This window comes from Hemicordylus capensis, chromosome 17, assembly GCF_027244095.1.
Source record: "Hemicordylus capensis ecotype Gifberg chromosome 17, rHemCap1.1.pri, whole genome shotgun sequence".
NCBI classification, from domain to species: Eukaryota; Metazoa; Chordata; class Lepidosauria; order Squamata; family Cordylidae; genus Hemicordylus; species Hemicordylus capensis.
This window is the reverse complement of record NC_069673.1, coordinates 16181924-16199338: the sequence shown is the minus strand read 5'-3', so window position 1 is coordinate 16199338 and position 17415 is coordinate 16181924. Positions and strand designations below refer to the sequence as shown.

The 17415-nt window shown below is 58.2% G+C and overlaps 1 protein-coding gene across 1 annotated transcript in view; it reads left to right on the top strand.

Annotated features, from left to right (window-relative positions):
- Positions 1-17415, top strand: part of DENND1A (DENN domain containing 1A) — a 172045-nt gene that overhangs the window by 83374 nt on the left and 71256 nt on the right. The window contains 3 exon segments of the mRNA XM_053282016.1: positions 13146-13215; positions 14067-14147; positions 15808-15861. Of these exon segments, the coding sequence (XP_053137991.1) occupies positions 13146-13215; positions 14067-14147; positions 15808-15861 (205 nt within the window).

The window sequence follows — 17415 nt, the reverse complement described above, 5'->3', positions numbered from 1 at the left end:
AGGGGAGCTGACCACAAGCAGGTTTTCAGACAGAGGAGACGCCGTGCCTGGGCGCTCGAGTGGAGCACACCACCAGCTGGTGACAAGCTGCAGTCGCTTGGCCTCTGGTGCTCTTAGCATTCACTTGCGGTTCTCCTTGGGTGGTAGCATTAAAAAAAAAAAAAAAATAAATAAAATATATATATATATATATATATATATCCCGGGGTTCTTGCTGCTTCTGGCATTCTCATTACCTCTGAGTAATGAGGTAAATCTGGTTAGTAGAAGTACCTTTTACCAACTACGGCTGGTATGCCAGCTGCGACCCTACTTGATCGCACTTGAACCCTAACCCTGACCTCAGTCACTCATGCATTGGTAACATCCAGATTGGACTACTGCAATGTGCTCTACTTGGGGCTGCCCTTGAAGACTGTTCGGAAGCTTCAGCTGGTTCAGAACGCTGCCGCAAGGATGCTCGTGGGTGCGAGTCGCTTCATGAGTATTACACCCATCCTGCGTCAACTTCATTGGCTACCGGTCCGCTTCCGGGCTAGATTCAAGGTGCTGGTATTGACCTTTAAAGCCCTACATGGCTTGGGGCCAGGGTACCCGTCGGACCGCATTCGCCCATCTGAACCAGCCAGGGCCTTCCGCTCATCATCTCAGGCCCTGCTCATGACCCCGCCACTAACAGAGGTCTGGTTGGCGCAGACTAGACAGGGCCTTTTCGGTTGTGGCCCCTTGGCTTTGGAACGCCCCTCCCTGAAGAGCTTCGCCATGTTCCCTCCCTCAGTGTTTTTAAAAAACGTCTTAAAACACACCTTTTTAAGGAGGCTCTTTAATGCTCCATTATTATTATATCTGGTAGGTTATTTAGCTTTTTATAATTTTCAGTTTTAATTTGAACCTAATAATGATTGTGGTTTTTAATCTGACAATGTTTTTTGTTTGTGTAATGTAGTTAGTTTTATTACTTCTATTGTACCTTGTGTCTATCGGAGGCGAAGAAGCTTCCCAAGTAAGTAGGTGAGGGTCCCTCTGTGGGCAGCAGTTCGCTCTGAGATGCACAGGAGAGCACCTGGCCAGATGCGGGGCCTTGGCGGGGGGCCTTTGGCCAGCAAGAGGGCTTGCGTCTCCCCACCCTGCCTCTGGGGGGCTGGCGTGAGGGGCTCCCTGGGCTCTGGGCTGTGCCCTTCCTTCCTGCTTTGATACTGCCACAGGGGAAGCCAGAGAGGCACCCAGGCAGGTGGTGTATTTGAGCAGGTTGGCACCCTTTGTGGGCTTTGAGCTGAAGGGGGGGGGCGCCCTCCTGGTTGCTAGATCTCATCCACAGTCTTGTGTGCAGAATTCTTAGGAAATGGGGCCTGAAGCGCTGGCAGAGACGGGGGCACCTGGTGGGCTGCTGTGGGCCCGACCCAGCAAGGCTCCTCTTGCTGCAAGGAAATGGGGGGGAAGAGAGAGTCGGAGAGGGCCCGTGGGCCAGGCTGCATGGGGCGGGAGGCTGCCGTGGGCTTCTGCACCAGTCCGGCTGTGGAAGCTGTTCAAAGTGTTCTTGCTGGCAGGCAGCAGAATCCCATCACTCTTGCCTTCCAGAGTCCAAGACCGTCCGGTTGCACTTGATAAATCTTGCTTCTCCTCTGCCCGCCACATTGCGCCGTCTCCATCTTCCTGCCAAATGTGCGCCCGGCCTCCCCTTCTTTGCTCGAGGGCTGCCCCGCACGGCTTTTATGAGCGCCGTCTTTGTACTCTTAATAGCCAGTGTGTTTGCCGGGTAAATGCAAACAGACTTCCATTTCGAGTCCGCTGTCTCTACCTTTATTAGGTGTCGCCAGCCCCCGCCCCGGCTCTGCTGCTGCTGCTCCTCCTCCTCCTCCAAGCCCGCCTCGGCACGGCCGCCTCTTGCTTCTGGGCCAAGGAGAGCAACAGCGCCTTTGCAGCAGGGGCTGTGGAGGGGCGAAGGCAGGCAGGGCCTCTGGGGTTCGGGGGGCTCCCGCCTGTCTGCAGGGACATGGGCAGCAGAGCAGGCTGCTGGTCCCCCTGAGGCCCGTGGCACTCCTGGCCGGGCCTCTCCAGGGGCTCCCCCAGGCCCTCTCTCGCCAAGGCCCTGCAGGCGGAAAACCGCCAAGAGCCTTCCGAAGAAGCCAGGCCTTGCCTCCCAGTGCCCCCTTGGCCATGGCAGGCTCCGGGGGACTTCCCTGGGGAGGGGGTTCAGCGGCGGGGCCGTGGCCGAATATTCCCCCGCCCAGCAAAGCTCAGACAAGCTCTGTAGCCGGGTGTCTCCTCTGTGAGGTGCTCCAAGCTGTTGCCACCTTCTCCGCAGCAGGACAAAGATGGCGGATATTGATAGACCCCCTTTCCCACCAAAGTCCCCAGAGCGGTTGCCATAGAAAGGACTCAGTCACCCCAATGACCCGGCCGCGTCAAGAGAGCCGCCACTCTCCGAAGGTGCCTCTTGGCTCCGTTTGCAGGGCACCCGTGAGACGGGTCCGGAGCCCCCAGCGGGGAGGTGTCTTCCCTGCGGGAAGGAGGGCTGGGCACGCCTCTTGCCTGGGGCGCTGAGCCGAGGCGGCATCCCCGGTGGAAGGGCCTGGTGCCTTGTGGGATGGTCTGGCACGGCCGCCGGCGTGTTTCCATTGTCCCCGACAGGCTCAGCATGGCGGGCGGGCGGGCGGGCGGGCTCCTGCAGACGGTCTCTTTCTTACGTGTGTGTGTGTGTCTCCTCCTTCCAGGCCAGGTTCTTCTTCTTTTCAAATCTGGGGTCAGGCCTGGCCCTTTGATGGCAGCCTCGGGGGTCACGTGCTCTGAACTACCCCCGCTGGAGGGGGGTCTCTTGGGACTCGGCCGCGAAGCAAGCGGAGAGATCAACGGGGCCTTCCTCAAAAGGCCTTTGGCGCGGAGGCCATGAAAGCCAGGAGGCGGCAGAGGCTTCTCCGGGGGCCTCCTGCTTCAAAGGAGGACAGGCCGGCTGCGTGTCGGGCCACCGCCTCCCGTCCCCGCGCCACGAATCCGGTTCCGATGGTGCGGCTTGCGCCTGAACTCCCCGCCTTGCCCCAGCGCAACAATGGAGGCTTCTGGCTGGAGGAACCTTGTTGGCGTCTTCTGGGGGAGGCCAGCCCGCCTCTCATCAACATGCGCAGTTGTTGCTATGGGGATGTGTGTGTGTGTGTGTGTGTCCCCGTCCATGCACGGTCCTTAAGCTTGCAAGTGTGAGAATGCATCGCTGGGACGGACGGACGGAGAGCCATCACGGGCCCCTGGGTTGCCCAAGGGGTGTGCCCGGGCCCCTGGGAGGAGGCAGGGGGCTGGCGAGGCCCGGAGAGGGCGGGCGGGTGGCACCCACGGCTGACCAGGAGACTGGCATGCCAGCCACCCCCAGTGGGACACCCCTCTCTGCCCCCAAAGAAAAGAGGGCTTGGATTCCGCCCCCCGCCCATCTGCCTTCCTGCCCTGCCGGTCCCTCCTTGTGAGAATGAAGCGGGTTTTGTCAAAGATGCCGTTTGGCCCGCTGCCTTCTGGGGAGGTGGTGACTGCCTCTCTCTTGCCAGCGTGGTCCAGCAAATGTGGGCCGAGAGGAGCCAGCACGGAAGGGGCAGGCTGAGGCCAGCAAGAGGGGTGGGTTCGGGGGGCGGGGGGCGTGTGTGTGTGTGTGTGTGTGTGTGTCCCCCCATGGCTGTGAATTGGCCTTGGCCCTGCAGACTGCGTGGGCGCCTAGGCCTGCGCAGGGGGGTCTTCTGCTTCCTTTGGCGGGAGGGTTCAGGAAGTCGGGGTCTTTCCAGAGAAGCTGTGTCAGAATGTTCCCCCTTTGGGGGATGCCGTGGGGTGGACGTTTCGTATCAGTGCTGCAGGGGCTTGTGTTACTTTGGAGGATGCCGAGTAAAGCAGCCACAGCTGGAGTTCTGCATGCCGCCCCCAACCTCCCCCCCACCCCGGCCGAAGAACCCTCCTCCTCCTCCTGTCCTAGGAACATAGGAACATGGGAAGCTGCCATCTACTGAGTCAGACCCTTGGTCCATCTTGCTCAGTATTGTCTTCACAGACTGGCAGCGGCTTCTGCAAGGTTGCAGGCAGGAATCTCTCTCAGCCCTGTCTTGGAGATGCTGCCAGGGAGGGAACTTGGAGCCTAGATGCTCTACCCAGAGTGGCGGCTCCATCCCCTGAGGGGAAGATCTTGCATTTGCCCAGGGTGGGGCGTCATCTCTGCCCTCGTTTCTTTCATGGATAAAAAGGCCGCTCCACCCAGAGATCATATTCAGCATTTGGAGTGTGTGTGTGTGTGTGTGTGAGATTGTCTCTCTCTCTCTGAGCGTTGCCTTCGGGGCCTGCTGTGCTCCCTGCACCCCGGTTCGCCAGGTGCCGAGGGCTGCGCCTGCAACTCCCCGGCGGCCAGGCGGGCTGACCCCTGTGCCCCCCGCCCGGGAGGCATTTCTGCAGCCAGCCCTGGGTTGCACCTGACCTTGGGAGCGCTTGGTGCTGGGATGGAGCCCAGCCGGGCTTACCTCTCTGCCATTCTAATGAGCTCTTTAAAAAAAAGAAAATCAAAGGGATGTTAATGGTGGAATCTTCACATTTCAAAGGGAAGCATATTTATTATACAAACCTCCAACTCATTAGGAATGTCTCGATGTGAGAAGAAACAGCTGCTTTGGGCGGGGGGGGGGGAGGACGGCACACTTTTCTTTCTCTCTTTCTGCTCCCCCCCCCCTTCAAAGACTGGCAGAGATCAGCTAATATTTAAATTTTGTTTCTCATTGAACTGGGCAGCAGTGCTTCAGTGTGTTTCCATGTGCTCTGTATTGTGTGTGTGTGTGTGTGTGTGTGTGTGTTTTAACGGAAACAGTTTGTGTTCCTCCCAGGGATGTGCTTTAATGCCATGTCCTTGTTCCCGTAAGAAGCCCCGTGTGCTGAGTCAGGCGACTGGTCCGTCTCGCCCAGGCTTACCTGGCAGCAGCTATCGAAGGTTTCAGGCAGAGGGGAGAATCTGTCCCAGCCCTGAGACCTGGGAGATCCTTTCAACGGGAGATGCTGCCTGGAATCGAACCCGGGACCCCCTGCTTCGCCATAGAGTTATGGCCCTCTCCTTAACTGCCAGGCGGTGTAGAATGGCCCGTTCTGGAGCTGGCGACCTTCCCGCTAGGTTGGAGTCGCTGCCCAGGAAGCTCGGAGTGGTCCAGGCTGAAGCAGCAGGAGGCCCGTCCAGAGGCTGCCTCCCCCTTGCAGGCCCTGCTGCTTCTCCTTCTCCGTTCCAGGCCTGAAGAGGAGGACTCTGAGCATCTCGTCCCCGGTAGCCGGTCACCTCTGGCTGCCTTCGGCAGGTGTGGGGCGCTTTAGGAATGCGCTGCCCTCCCCCCTCAGGAGCTTGACCTTGTGGTGTGTTTGAGGGACCCCAAGTCCCTTCCGAAAGGGGGGCTGTGGAGAAGCCTCCCTCCCTGCTTGGGTGGGGAGCCCACTTCTTCCCCATGGGCGGGGCTCCCAGCCTTATCTCGGGGAAGGAGGATGCAGACCCAAGGGAGGCCTCTCGCTCTCCCCGCTCTTCCTCCCCGCCGCTGCCCTCCAGACCCGAAGCAGCTGTTTCGTTTCACGCTGGAGCATTCCCCTGGTGAACTCTGACTCCGGCGAAGCCTCGGGTATATTGGCCTGTGGCTGGCTTGCTCTCCTCCAGGCCTCTGACTCCAGCAGGGACCCACCAGCTGCCTCTTGAAACCCACCAGTCGGGCACGGAAGTGGTGGTGGCCGCCTTGGCTGGCAGTGGCTGGTCCTCAGTGCCTGCTCTTCCAAGAGGTCCCCTTGAGAGACCCGGCCTAAGCGTGGAGGGTGCTTGCCACCCGCCCCTGGGCTCCACTCAGCCTTGCCCAGATAGCTGCCATTCCTGGGCAGCCAGGTGGCCCCGGGGCCAGGCCAGCCCCGGACCGCCTTCCAGCCAGGCGCGCTGTGGCTGCTGGCTTGGAGCCCGCCGTGGCCCCCGGGAGGAGGGAGCCGCCACGCAGTGGGTGGCCCCAGTGAGCAGGGCTCCCGGGAGCCCCTCTGGCCCAGAGGCCTCCTGTCCAGCCGCGGGTCCGATCCGTGGGGCTTGCAGAACGGCTGCCTCCCCTGTGCAGGCACCTCCGCAAGCCTTTAATTTGTGGCTGCACTTTATTCCCATTAAACTTAAGCCCCGACATTTGTAAAAGATAAAGTGTGAGCTCCCCGGCCTTCACCCTCATGACAGATTTTTAGATTCTCATGATGGTGGCTCTCCTTTTTATTATTCATGTGTACTGAATCTGGGTGGATTAAGTCTGGTCCAATTAGTTAACGAAGAACAATGGATCGCCTACCTTCAGCCAGCAAAGCATATGGAATGATTTGGCGTTGGGAGCTTGAAAGAGGCATTCATGGAGGAGCAGCGAAAAGGCTGCTGACACATTTATGATCCGTGGGGCTTGGGTTTTTGGAAACACCCCCCCTTGGGTTTCAGTTCGCTCTTTGAAACGGAGTCTCCCGTCCCCCTCCAGGTTCCCATGATAAAGTCCGTAAAGATAATTATAAAGGACGTTTCTATTAACCCCCCGGGCCATTGAATGCGGCTGGAATAGTTCTAAAGGTAATTGTTAAGTTTACACCCTTTGCAGTAGCCATGCAGATATATTCCTGATACTTAAAAAAAGGCATTTTTTTGGTAAACTCCCTGGAAACCCTTCTGACCACTGGAGTTGTGCCTCACCTGATGTTTCCACACCTGTGGAGCACAGGATCTCTTTAGTTTCCTTTGGTTTGCAAGGACATCAGTATGAACCATCACTCATGCCTCTTTCGTGTGTGTGTGATGGGGGACTTCTTGCCAGAGCTGCCCTGCATCCTCAAGATGGGCTGGAGAGCTGGGAAAGACTGCCGAGACCCTGCAGAGCGGCTGCCAGCCAGTGCAGACCGTCCCGTACTCGGTGGGCCAAGGGCCTGACTCCGGAGGAGGGAGGCCGCCTCTGGTGCTCACAGCAAGAGGGCTGCTTCCCTCCTCCAGCCTGCTTTCCGTAGGCCTGCGAGTGGGCTGGCCGTGTGCCCGCTGCTGTCTCTCCCCCTCTCTAGACAGACACTGAGAGGACCCCTGATTGCAACTGGCAAGGAGTCTGCGGATGGAATGTCCCTCGGTGCCCCATGCAGTGGGGATTCACAATCCCTCCTTTTCTTGCCAGCCGCGCCCCAGAGCAGCTGATGGAGGGGCCGGTATAAAATTAAAAACCAGGTAACGCAGCAACACTGTCCAATAATCGGCCTGAGAGCAGCCGTGTCGTAGAACTAAGAGCCACCCTTTATCGGGTTGAAAGGCCTTGTGGGAGACGGAGAGAGAGGGGAGGATGTGGAAGCTGCTGGGGGGGAGCCCCCCAGGTTGTGCTGCTGCTGCCGCCTTGGAGGGAGCTTTTGTATCTGGCGCCCACCAAGGCGACCCCGCTGAGAGGCAGGCCAGGGGGCAGAGGCTCTGAGGCCAGGCTGGGGGCACTGCCCAGGGGGGACCATTTTTTAAAAGCTCAGTTTATTGATATGTTTTTAAAAATCACTTATTTAGAGACTTCTTTAAAAAGTCATTTCAAACCAAGTTGTTTTAAAAAGAGAAACTCATTGTAGCTGATGCCGAATTTTGTCTCTAAATGTTTGTGTTTTTTAAAAATCCCTTATTTTAAAGAACAAACCAGCGGGGATTTTGATCTGCTCTGTTTCAGGCCGGTTCGTATGGGAGCAGGTGGTCCTTCAGTTAACCTGGTTCAGGCTTCCAGCAGGTCATCAGCCCTTGAGCTTGGAAGCCAATTGGCAAGTCGGTGTCGGGTCTGGTCTCCCCGCAGCATTTTTGCAGGAGTTGTCGCTTCTGCGCTGTCTGGGAAGACGGTGCCACTTAGAGAGCCTGGCGGCGCCCTGGCCCGGATGCCACCAGCGTGTGGGGCGCTGAGGCTCGGCCTGCCGTCTCCAGGTGGTGCTGCAGCTGGTCAGCCAGCCAAAGCGAGGCAAGGGCCCGGCTCGCCCCAGCGGCACGCCCGGGAGGTGCAGGGCAAGGTCCCCCAGAGGGTGGGAAACCCACACCCAGCAGAGCCCCTGCAACAAGCAGCAGCTCAGTCTCCTCTGGGGCCCATTTTCAGCTTGTCCCCCAAACTGTTGGCACCAAGACCAGCTCTCTCTCCGGCTCTTCCTCCTCCCTCTTGTATCGCTTTGGGCCTGAAAGGCTCGGCTCCCAGATGGCGGGGAACCCTGCTTGACGCCTGTGTCTTGGGGTCTGGGTCGGGGCGCCCTTCCTGCGCGGAGGCGGCGGCGGCTGCTGCTGTGGCTGCCAGCCCGCTCCCGCTGCCTCTGCCTCCCCTTCTGCCAGTTGGCGGGAGATGAAAGGGCCTCGTTTCCCCCGTCCAAGCGGCTTTGATTTCTCCGTTACCTGGATCCTTCCTGACCCTGCTTCTGGTTGGTAGTCAGGAAAAAAGGGGGCCTTGAGGATCCTGCCTCCCCATGTGGCAAGCATGAAGGCCGGAGCGGCAGGAAGCAGACTCGGCCCCAGCACAGCCGCGCCTGCATCTGGGGAGCAGCAGCGTGGAGGGCGGCCCAGCCCAGCCGGGCCTCCTGCTGGGAGAGGTGTGGAGTTTGGTTGTGCGAGCCATCCCTCTGCTCCGTGCATCCGATGAAGCATGCTTTTGCTCATGGGAGCTCCTGCCTCCCTGGGTTCGCTGGCTTTTAAGGGGCCACCGGACTCCTAGTCTGCTGCAGCAGAAGCAACAACAACTGCACACACACACACACACACACACACACACACACACACACCCGGCAGACAAACATGCTTACTCTCCTGGAAGTCGTAAAAGCCAGCGGCCCTGCCTGAGCCACTGAATGGAGCAGTGTGCATCCCACACGGCAGCAGAGTGGAGGCAGGCCCGGCTAGCCCATAAAAAGGGCAGGGGGCAGGGTGCCCATGCCCCTGGAAGACAAACAAGCTCGCTTCCTTCAGACAGCTCTGGCTCCAGCGCTGGGGAACCGCCCCCAAGCAGCCTGGCTGAGGGACCCAGTGGAAGAGCTGCCTGGGAGCGCCTGGAGCGCCTGGCCAGCCCCGTCGTCCCTTCTGGCCAGGAGCTGCAAAGAGCTGCTGCCCACAGCACAGGAGTCCCGGCAGCATCCCGGGGTGTCTCGGTGGATCGGGCCCTCCATCGCCAATCATGCTCTGATTTACGACTCCGGGAGCCTTGGAGTCCAGCTGCCGGAAACAGTCTCTAGCCGACCGCTTTCTTGCATGTCCTTGAGCAGGCTTGCGCGCGCTCTCTCTCTCCGCCCCCCCCAACTCCTCTGGGTTTTTTTTTTTTTTGTGGCCGAGCTCTGGGCAATTTCAGCAGGGAGCGCTTCCCTTCCTTTGTTTAACCTCTGACCTGTGAAAACAAGAGTTAATCAAAAGTTCTGAGGTCGCTAAGAGGAAGGGGAAGTGTTTGGTTACAAATTAAATATGAGCAAGCCATGCGCCATAAATCCCTGCCCGCACTACCAGGGAGTCTTTTCCTTTTCCTTTTCGGTGCTCCATGCAGGGCAGGGTGTCGGGGTTATAAATCCAGCCTCTGTGCTCTGAAAAGGAGGACCGGGAAGCAGGCCTGACAGGCCGGCTGTCCCAGGGAAATTCACGGCGCGCTCTCCTCCTCCGCGGGCAGAACTTAAGTGGAACTGGGGCAATGGGCGGGTGGAGTTGGCTCGCCAGGAGGAAGCCTGTAGAATGCCCACCAGGGCTTAGGTGGGCTGATGCTGCAGGAGGCAACCAGCCCCACACCTTGTGCGGTGAGCCGGAGGCCCCTGGGCAGGACAGTGAATGGTGTCCTGGCAGCAGGGCCAGGAAGGGGCCTCAGAGGGCCCAGCCATCCGTCCGTCTGCCGTCTCTTCAGCGCGGAGCGATTCTCCGTCTCCCCTGTGGAGCTCTTCTGGAAGAGCTGTTGGGAATCCTTGAGTTCCTTAGGCTGAAGATTTGGGGGGGGGGGGAGGAACACACCCACAGGAGAAACCAGCTTGCTTTTTAAACTGCAGGTGACCTGATGTTGCACCTTTTTAATTATGGGTTCATTATGGGCAAGAACTAATTCCAGGGAGGAAAGCTCGTTCAGCCTCTAGTTCCCAAGGTTTGGGCAGGAACGGCCCGTATTCTTTCAAGTACATGTTTGCAACCAAAAGGTCTAGAAACTTGTGGATTTTTTGGTTTTTATTTTTATTTTAAAGGCAAGAGAGACATGGTAAGATTACTCCGAGCACCCTCTGAGCTGCACAAATGGCAGAATGGCACTGTGGGCACCCGATTCAAAGTGCTAGACTCGAGGAAGAGTTTTATTTCTTTCACGGAATCCGATCCCACCTTAACTCGCATCTCTCGGTGGTTCACATCCCTTGCAGTTGCTGAGCAGGAGGGAAGATGGGCACGTGTGTGTTTCCTCCTCCTCCTCCTCCTCCATGCCGCTGTGTTTGCTTGCTTGGCAGTGGCTTCCCTTCAATCAGACAATTGGCCTCTTGCAAAGCTACACCCTCCCCCCCCCACCCCGGAGAACTGCTTTTCCAATCCAGGGGTACCTCTATTGTCTGGGCACAGCTGGCCGAATCCCTCTTGTTGGGCCCATTTGGGGTTCATCCTCCCCCCTCCCCACTGAGTCCTGGCTGAGAGTGAAGAAGCAGCCCGCAGAAAGACCTTCCTTCCTTCCGCCCCCCCCCCCTTTACGGTCCCTCCGGGGCTTTGTGGTGCATTGAAATCTCTGCTCCAGGCAGAGCTGCTGCTGTGTTCTCTCCCCACATGAAAGGGGGCAATGCAGGCACCCCCCGCCCCTGGGGACTCTCTGGCAGTTGTGAGAGTCTGCGTAGCGAAGAGGGAGTCGGTGCACGGTTGCTTAGCAAGCCGAGCCCAGGTCCCCAAAGGCACTTCTGGGGACGTTTTGATACCTGCCCCGTAGAGAGAACCTCCGGCTCAGCGCCTTGCCCTTCAATGAGCCGCACCGCCTTTCGTCGTCCTGTGTGTGCCAGTATTTCTCTTGGCTGTTTTGTTACGAAAAGCGCTGGTTTGCAAGGGCTCCGTTCCTGGTTTCCTGGAAGTTTAACGTCCCCTTGTCTGTGCCAGAGCCAGTTCTATTCCCCAGGTAGCCACAGCGCCTGAGGGGGCTGCATTGCATCAAGGCCACCTTCAGACAATAAAGCGCCCACCGCAGGCTGACTGTTTGCTTTGCACCCAGCCTCGTTCAGGATCTCATGCTGGGCCCCGAAGGGACTCCGTCAAGGATGCCCGAGGGATGGCAGGCGAGTGGGCCAAAGGAAGGAGACGGCACCCCCTTCCCCCCCCCCGGTGGGTTCTTGAATCACAGCAGTCGTCAGCTGCCGCGGCTGTGATGCAATTTCATGGGGGGTTTAAGGTGGCGGCTTGGGGAGTCGCTCTCCGTGGGAATCCTTGCTTCGTGCACCTCTGCGTTTACTAGGATGCGGTGCCCAAACGACGTTTCCCGTCAGGCTCAGACCCAAGTTGCTCTCTCTTCATCGGAGTGTATTGCAAAAGGCACGTCCCTGCTCCCAGGCTCCTGAATGCTGTGGCTCTCTGCCTTCTCAGCAGGAAGGCTCCGTGGCTGTGCTTTCCTCCTCATGCGTAGCTGGCGTATGGAAGTCGCTGTCCCACGGGGTGCTGGCGGTGGCGGCCTCTGCCTTGTGTGGCTCTGAGCGGGAATGGGACCCGTCCTCCCTTTCCAGCTTTCGATTCATGGGGAACAGAAGAGGCCTCTTATCTGTGTCCGTTTGTTTCACTGATGGTGGCATGTACTTTTTAGTAGTAACATTTAACTTACACATTTCAGATGTGGCTTTAGCCTGGTCTTTTCACTTGTTTTGCTTTATTGCTCTTTTAGTTTACATTGTATCTCTTCTGCATAAATATTTGTGTATTTATTTCACAAATTTATTTATTAACTATAAATACATACTTTGAATAAATAGATTTAAATAGAGAGAGGGTGGGGGAGCGGCCTTTCAGTGGCTGTGGCTACTAACTACGATGGCTACAAGGCACCTTCAGGCTGAGAGGCAGGAATTGCTGGTATGAAAGAAAGGGATGCCTCATGACAGGGAGCCCGGCCTGGCTGCAGCCGAATCCGCCGGGGGGCCTTCCCTCGGGCTGCGGGCAAGAGCGCGCCAACAAATGCCAGCATGCAAAGAGGCCCTGCACGCCCCCGCCCCCCCCCCCCCGGCCTGCTCCAGCCTGGCTGCCTTTACCAAACACCAAACTCCCTTCCTGATCTCTGAAGGCGCTTGCTCCAAAACCTTTTCTCTCTTTCTGGGCTCTTCCTTCCATGGCGGTTTGGATCTTAAAGTGGGAAGCAAAACTTGATCAACTTCAACAAGCGCCCGCCCCCTTGAAGGTTTGCGCTCTGCCGCCAAACGCAGCCACGTCGTTCCGAAGCGGCCTTTGTCTTTTGGGGAGCCGGTAGCCAGTCGCTCCCGGAGGGGCTGGGGACATATTTACAGACGTGATAATGCTGTCATAGGACGTGAAAAGTTAAATTCCTTATCAGCGCATGGCCGATAAGCGACTGCATTTTGCGGTAGCCGCTGTGAGCTGCAGGCAGATGTGACCGGCCGAACTCTGCTCACGCTATCGGTCACGTCTGCTGCATCGCACTTCATTTATTACGGGGGCCCGGCCATCAGAGCGCTGACCCCTCTGCAGCACCCAGAGGCCCTCTTGCTGCGGAAGAGCCGTCACCCTTTCCGCGGGGAGACGGCTTCCCTGGCTGGGCCCTCCCTTGACCACTGCTCTGACTTCCAGGGAATTACGGGCGGAGGCCTTTGTGACCCAGCTGACCCTCAAGCCCACTGAGTGGGAAGCTGGTCCAAAGCTCCCTCTGCGCCAGCTTGGCGGTGGTTTGGCGAGTCAGAGGCTTCCCTGGGAGAGCAAGCGGGCGAGCGCTGGGCCAGGACTGCCGCCCCCCTCTGCGCTTCCCATTCCCACCGTTGGTTTTATGTCCCTGGTTAGTGAGCAGCAGGAGGGAGAGAGGAGCAGTCCTGCCCGGCCACGGAGACGCTGCTGCTGCTGCTGCTGCTGTTGTGAAGAGCACCACAGCTGGTTTATGCTCGTTAAAGTCTGCAAAGCAAAGCGGCGTGTATAAAGTTATTAGAAAACTGAACCCCGTCCTTTCCCTCTCCTTCTTTTTTTAAAGTTATCTCCCGTGGTTTGAAGTCTTTTATAAGCTACTCAACATCTTGGCAGACTATTCAGCAAAGAGCCAGGTAATCCTGCAGAACTCTCTCAATTTTTCCAATATATAGTGCTGTCTGTGCACGCAAGCGAGCCTGTCGAACGTTGTCAGCAGCAAAAGTTTGGCTCTGTTCAGAGATGACTTGCTCCAGCCTGGTGTTACTTGCACATGAGATCTTCAGATCTGTGAAAATATCGTGTGGGGCAGGAAGAGCCTTCATGTGCCCCCCGCCCCCCCCCCTTTGGACCTGTGCCCCACCCAGTGGGGTGGTAAGGGAGTCCCCCCCCGCCCCCAGAAAATAGAACGGAATGGCATCCAGGTCATGCCCCTCTATGTAAATACAGGCATGGGAATTGCTCATTCAGTAGAAAAGGGGTTGACAATAAAACTTCTAAGCATACAAGGCTCTTCAACAAACCCACGGTGTGGCTGTGTTCGGAGTCCTGTGAACGGTTCTGGTCGCTGCATCTGAAAAAATATATAGGGTAGAGCCAGAAAAAGTGCAGAGGAGGGCACCCAGAGGGAGCGGGGGGCTGGAGCACCGTCCTTACAAGAAAAGTCTACCCCGTTGGGGGCTTTTTAAGGTGGCTCAGTGTAGCGGGGAGGATGTGGCTGCAGCATAAAATGTGATGCGGAGAAAGTGGACAGAGATAAGCTCTTCTCCCCCTCCCAGTACGAGAGCCAGGGGTGGTCGTCTTTGGCAGGAGGCTGAGGACGGGTGAAGGGAGGAATGGAGGAGGGCTTGAGTTGTGGCCCTTCATGAAGCCCAGAACGCCCCCCCCCCCCCGCGCTTGGCTGATCGGAGAGGGGGAGGCTGGCTTGTCGCAAGCCTCTTCCGTTGGCTTGGGGTGAATCGCCACCTCTTCGGCTTTTCTGTTCCAGGACAGCCAGCGGCATGAACTCCTTGAAACCCTCCATAAGCTGCCCGTCCCGGAGCCTGGCACATCCGTGCATCTCAGTGTGGTAGGTGGCACACGCAGCGCAGAGGGGTGCCCAGCCGTTGCCTTGTTCTCCCCCTCTTGGGGCAACTTCTTCACACACACACACACACACACACAGTTGTCCAAGCAGCAACCCACCCATAATATCCATCATAAGAAGCAGCACCAGGAGTGCCAAAAAAGTGGGGGCGGGCAGGGGGGGGAGCCGAATCCCAACAGAAAGGCTGAACGGAGAGCTGCCGACGGACACTCTCGGCCCTCTGCTGTTTTCGTCTCAGCCTGGCCGTTGGTGCCCACGGCGGAAGGGGGTGGAGCAGCCCCAGGGAATGCCCCAAGCAGGGCGTGGGCTGGGCAGCGTGGCCAGACAAGGGTGCTCTGGCTCGTTGCTGGGAAAGGCGACCCCCGAGGACTGGTGGCCTTTGTCGGCCGGGAGCAGCTCCGGGCATGTGCCCCGCGGTTCCCTTCCGGTTCTCTTTAGCCCTCCTCTTCGGCCCCCCGGCCTCCTAACCCTTTCCGGCAACAGGCATGGAGAACGAGGGTTGTGTGGGAGGGTCCCTGTTCCCTCTCAGGTGGGCGGACCAGCTTGGCCTGCTGGAGACGTCGGCCCCTCTGCTGCTGGCAGGGCGCTGAAATGTCAACTCAGCGCCAGAGAGAGAGAGGACAGGGCCCGAAGCTGGGGAGAAGCCTCATAAAAGCTCCACGTGAAACCAGAGCGCCGTCCCTTTGTAGGTGGCAGCGGGTTGGATGCCATGTTGCTGTTCAGTGGAGGAGTCTGTCCTACGCTGAATCTGCCTGGGCCGGTCCTGCAGATCCTCCGTAGCAAAGGAGCAAAGAGCTCTGCAGGGCCTTCAGACCCGCCCCCCCGGGGAATCCCTCCCCCTTCCCTGTACCAGGCAGGCCTTCAGACTGGCCCCGCTTCTCTTCCAGAACCAGAAATATTTTCCGGGGCAACACCAATGTGTTCACTTCCTTCTCATCATATGCAACTCACCTCTCCTGTTGGTTGAGGGTGGTCAGTACTGACTCTGCCGGGTTTCCCCATTTCTCTCGCCTTTAGCTGGTGATCTGGGGATTGAACCTGGATCTGTCTGCATACAAAGCAGGTCCTCTGCCACGGATCTACAGGCCCTTCCCTCCACCTGCAACCCACCCAGTTTGCATGGTAGATGCCTGACATTGCAGCTCCCATTTCTCCCTTTCTGTCCGAGGAAGAAATTCTGTGGAGTTCCAAAGCTGTACTAACGGATGTTGGGCCTCATCCGAGAGACCTTCTATCTTCTCTGTCTCTCTTCGCCAGCCTTTATAGGAGTGGGGGATAAGTGCTTGCAATGCAAATCTTTGGGGAGAAATGCTGGAAACAAATACACATCAAGCCCATTGGGGTGTGTGGCCAGGATTTCACCCTGTCCTTGAGTTGGCTTCTCACTCAGCTGCTGGTGGTTACTGACCAGGACTGCTTCTGGATGCTGCTGTCACTAGGCAGCATTGCCTGCTGGGTTTGGCTTCTTCTTGGCTAGTGTTGGTTGGTTTATCATTGGTTTTCTGTGAGCAGTGTGTGTGTTTTAAGTTGCATTTCAAGCGGGAGGAAGGGCAGGGCAGAAGTCCCTAAACTGAAGACACAGTGTTGGACGGTGTGAAAGAACAAAAGCCAACCATGGTGTCCTCTGTTCCTCCCCCCACAGCACTCTTACTTCACTGTCCCTGACATCCACGAACTTCCCAGCATACCTGAGAATGTGAGTAGAGCCTTGTTCTCATGATTATTGGCGTTGCATGTAGAACACCCCCTACAAGCAATGAGAAGCAGAAAAGACCCCAAACAGCCATTTGTATGCTGCAGCAGCAGCAGCAGCAGCAGCAGAGCTGTGCTGTAAGAGCCTGTCAGCGTGAACCGTGTGCTGTGTGAGGGCTCCACCGGGCCCCAGCCCATCCGTGTCCAGGAACTGCTGCTGCACGCTGGGCCTGGCCACTGCCCTGGGGAGGTCTGCCTTCAGCAGCCTTTTCTTCGGGAGGGCTCCAGCACCCTCCTCCCGCTCCCTTGATAGCTGTGCCTTGCCCAGGAGTCGGGAAGCAGCAGCAGCAGCAGCAGCAGAGGTCCCTTGCCTGCCACAGGTGCTCGAGGCCTTTGCTGCAGCCTCCCTGCAGGTGTGCCCGGTCCGAGAGAGAGAGAGAGAGAGAAGCTTCTCGCAGCGGCCGTGAAGGAGGGGAGCCAGCGAGGCCTCGGCCTCAGCTGGGAAGTCCCATTCTGGAGTGGGCAGGGCCGGAGGCAGGAGGCGAAGCCGAGGTGGGGACAGTCTGCCTGGGGGCCAGTGGGCTGCGGTGCTTTGAGCCGCCTCCCGAGGGCTTGTTCCCACTCGCTGCCTCTAAGGTGGAGGGCCTTGAGCTCCGTGGAGAATCCCTGCCCCTGACTTCTCCATGCTCCCTCTGAAGCCCTGGAGAGCTGCTGCCAGTCAGGGTGGAGAATGCTGAGCTGGATGGGCCACGGGCCTGACTCGACCGGCGGTGGCTTCCCATGGGGAAGCGGCTATTCAGGCGACCCTGCATGCTTTTGGCAACCCCGGTGCACTCTGGTAATCCCCCATCTTTCAGGAGTGGCCCCTTTTTATGGAAGAAAAAGACGCGCTTATCAAACGGCATCAGTGGCTCCAAGAAGCGCCGTCACGCTCCGGCAGCCGTCACAAAGCCGCGCAAGCTCATGGAATCCCCCTGAAACCCTCAGGCCCTCCCCCCCCCACTGCATTCCTTCCGCCCTCTTCCTGTTTCTTGGGCCGTGCTTTCCCTCTCCGTGCAGCACATGCGGTGGGGACGAGCGCACGAGAGCACAGGGCATTCCTTGGGCCAGCCTCTCGGCTCCTGCTGGGGCTGTTTCTCTGCACATTCTTGCAAGCCAGCCTGCTGCTGCTGCTGCTGCCCCTTGGGCCACCTTGGGGACTGAGTGGGGTCGAGCCAGCGGAGCAGAGGAGGAGCTGGGTGAGGGGGCTACAGGCCACCTCCAGCCTGAGAGGGAGGAGGCCTCTGAATCCCAGTGGCAGGGGAGCAGCAGCAGGGGAGGGGCCTGCCCATCCCTCTTGTCTGATCTGGTCCAGCCTCTTGTGTCTGCTTGGTTTTTCTGCCGGTAGGGTCCCCTTTGTATTTGGGGAGCCTGCTGCGGAACACATTTCTGCACAGTGTGAAGCTGCTTGGCACACTCCTCAGGCCAAGTATGTGGGTGGGTGGGGGCTTCAAGCTCTCTCTGGATCTGTCCAAGCCCTAGTGGGCTCCCTCCACTCCCCCCCCCCCCCCGTTTCTGA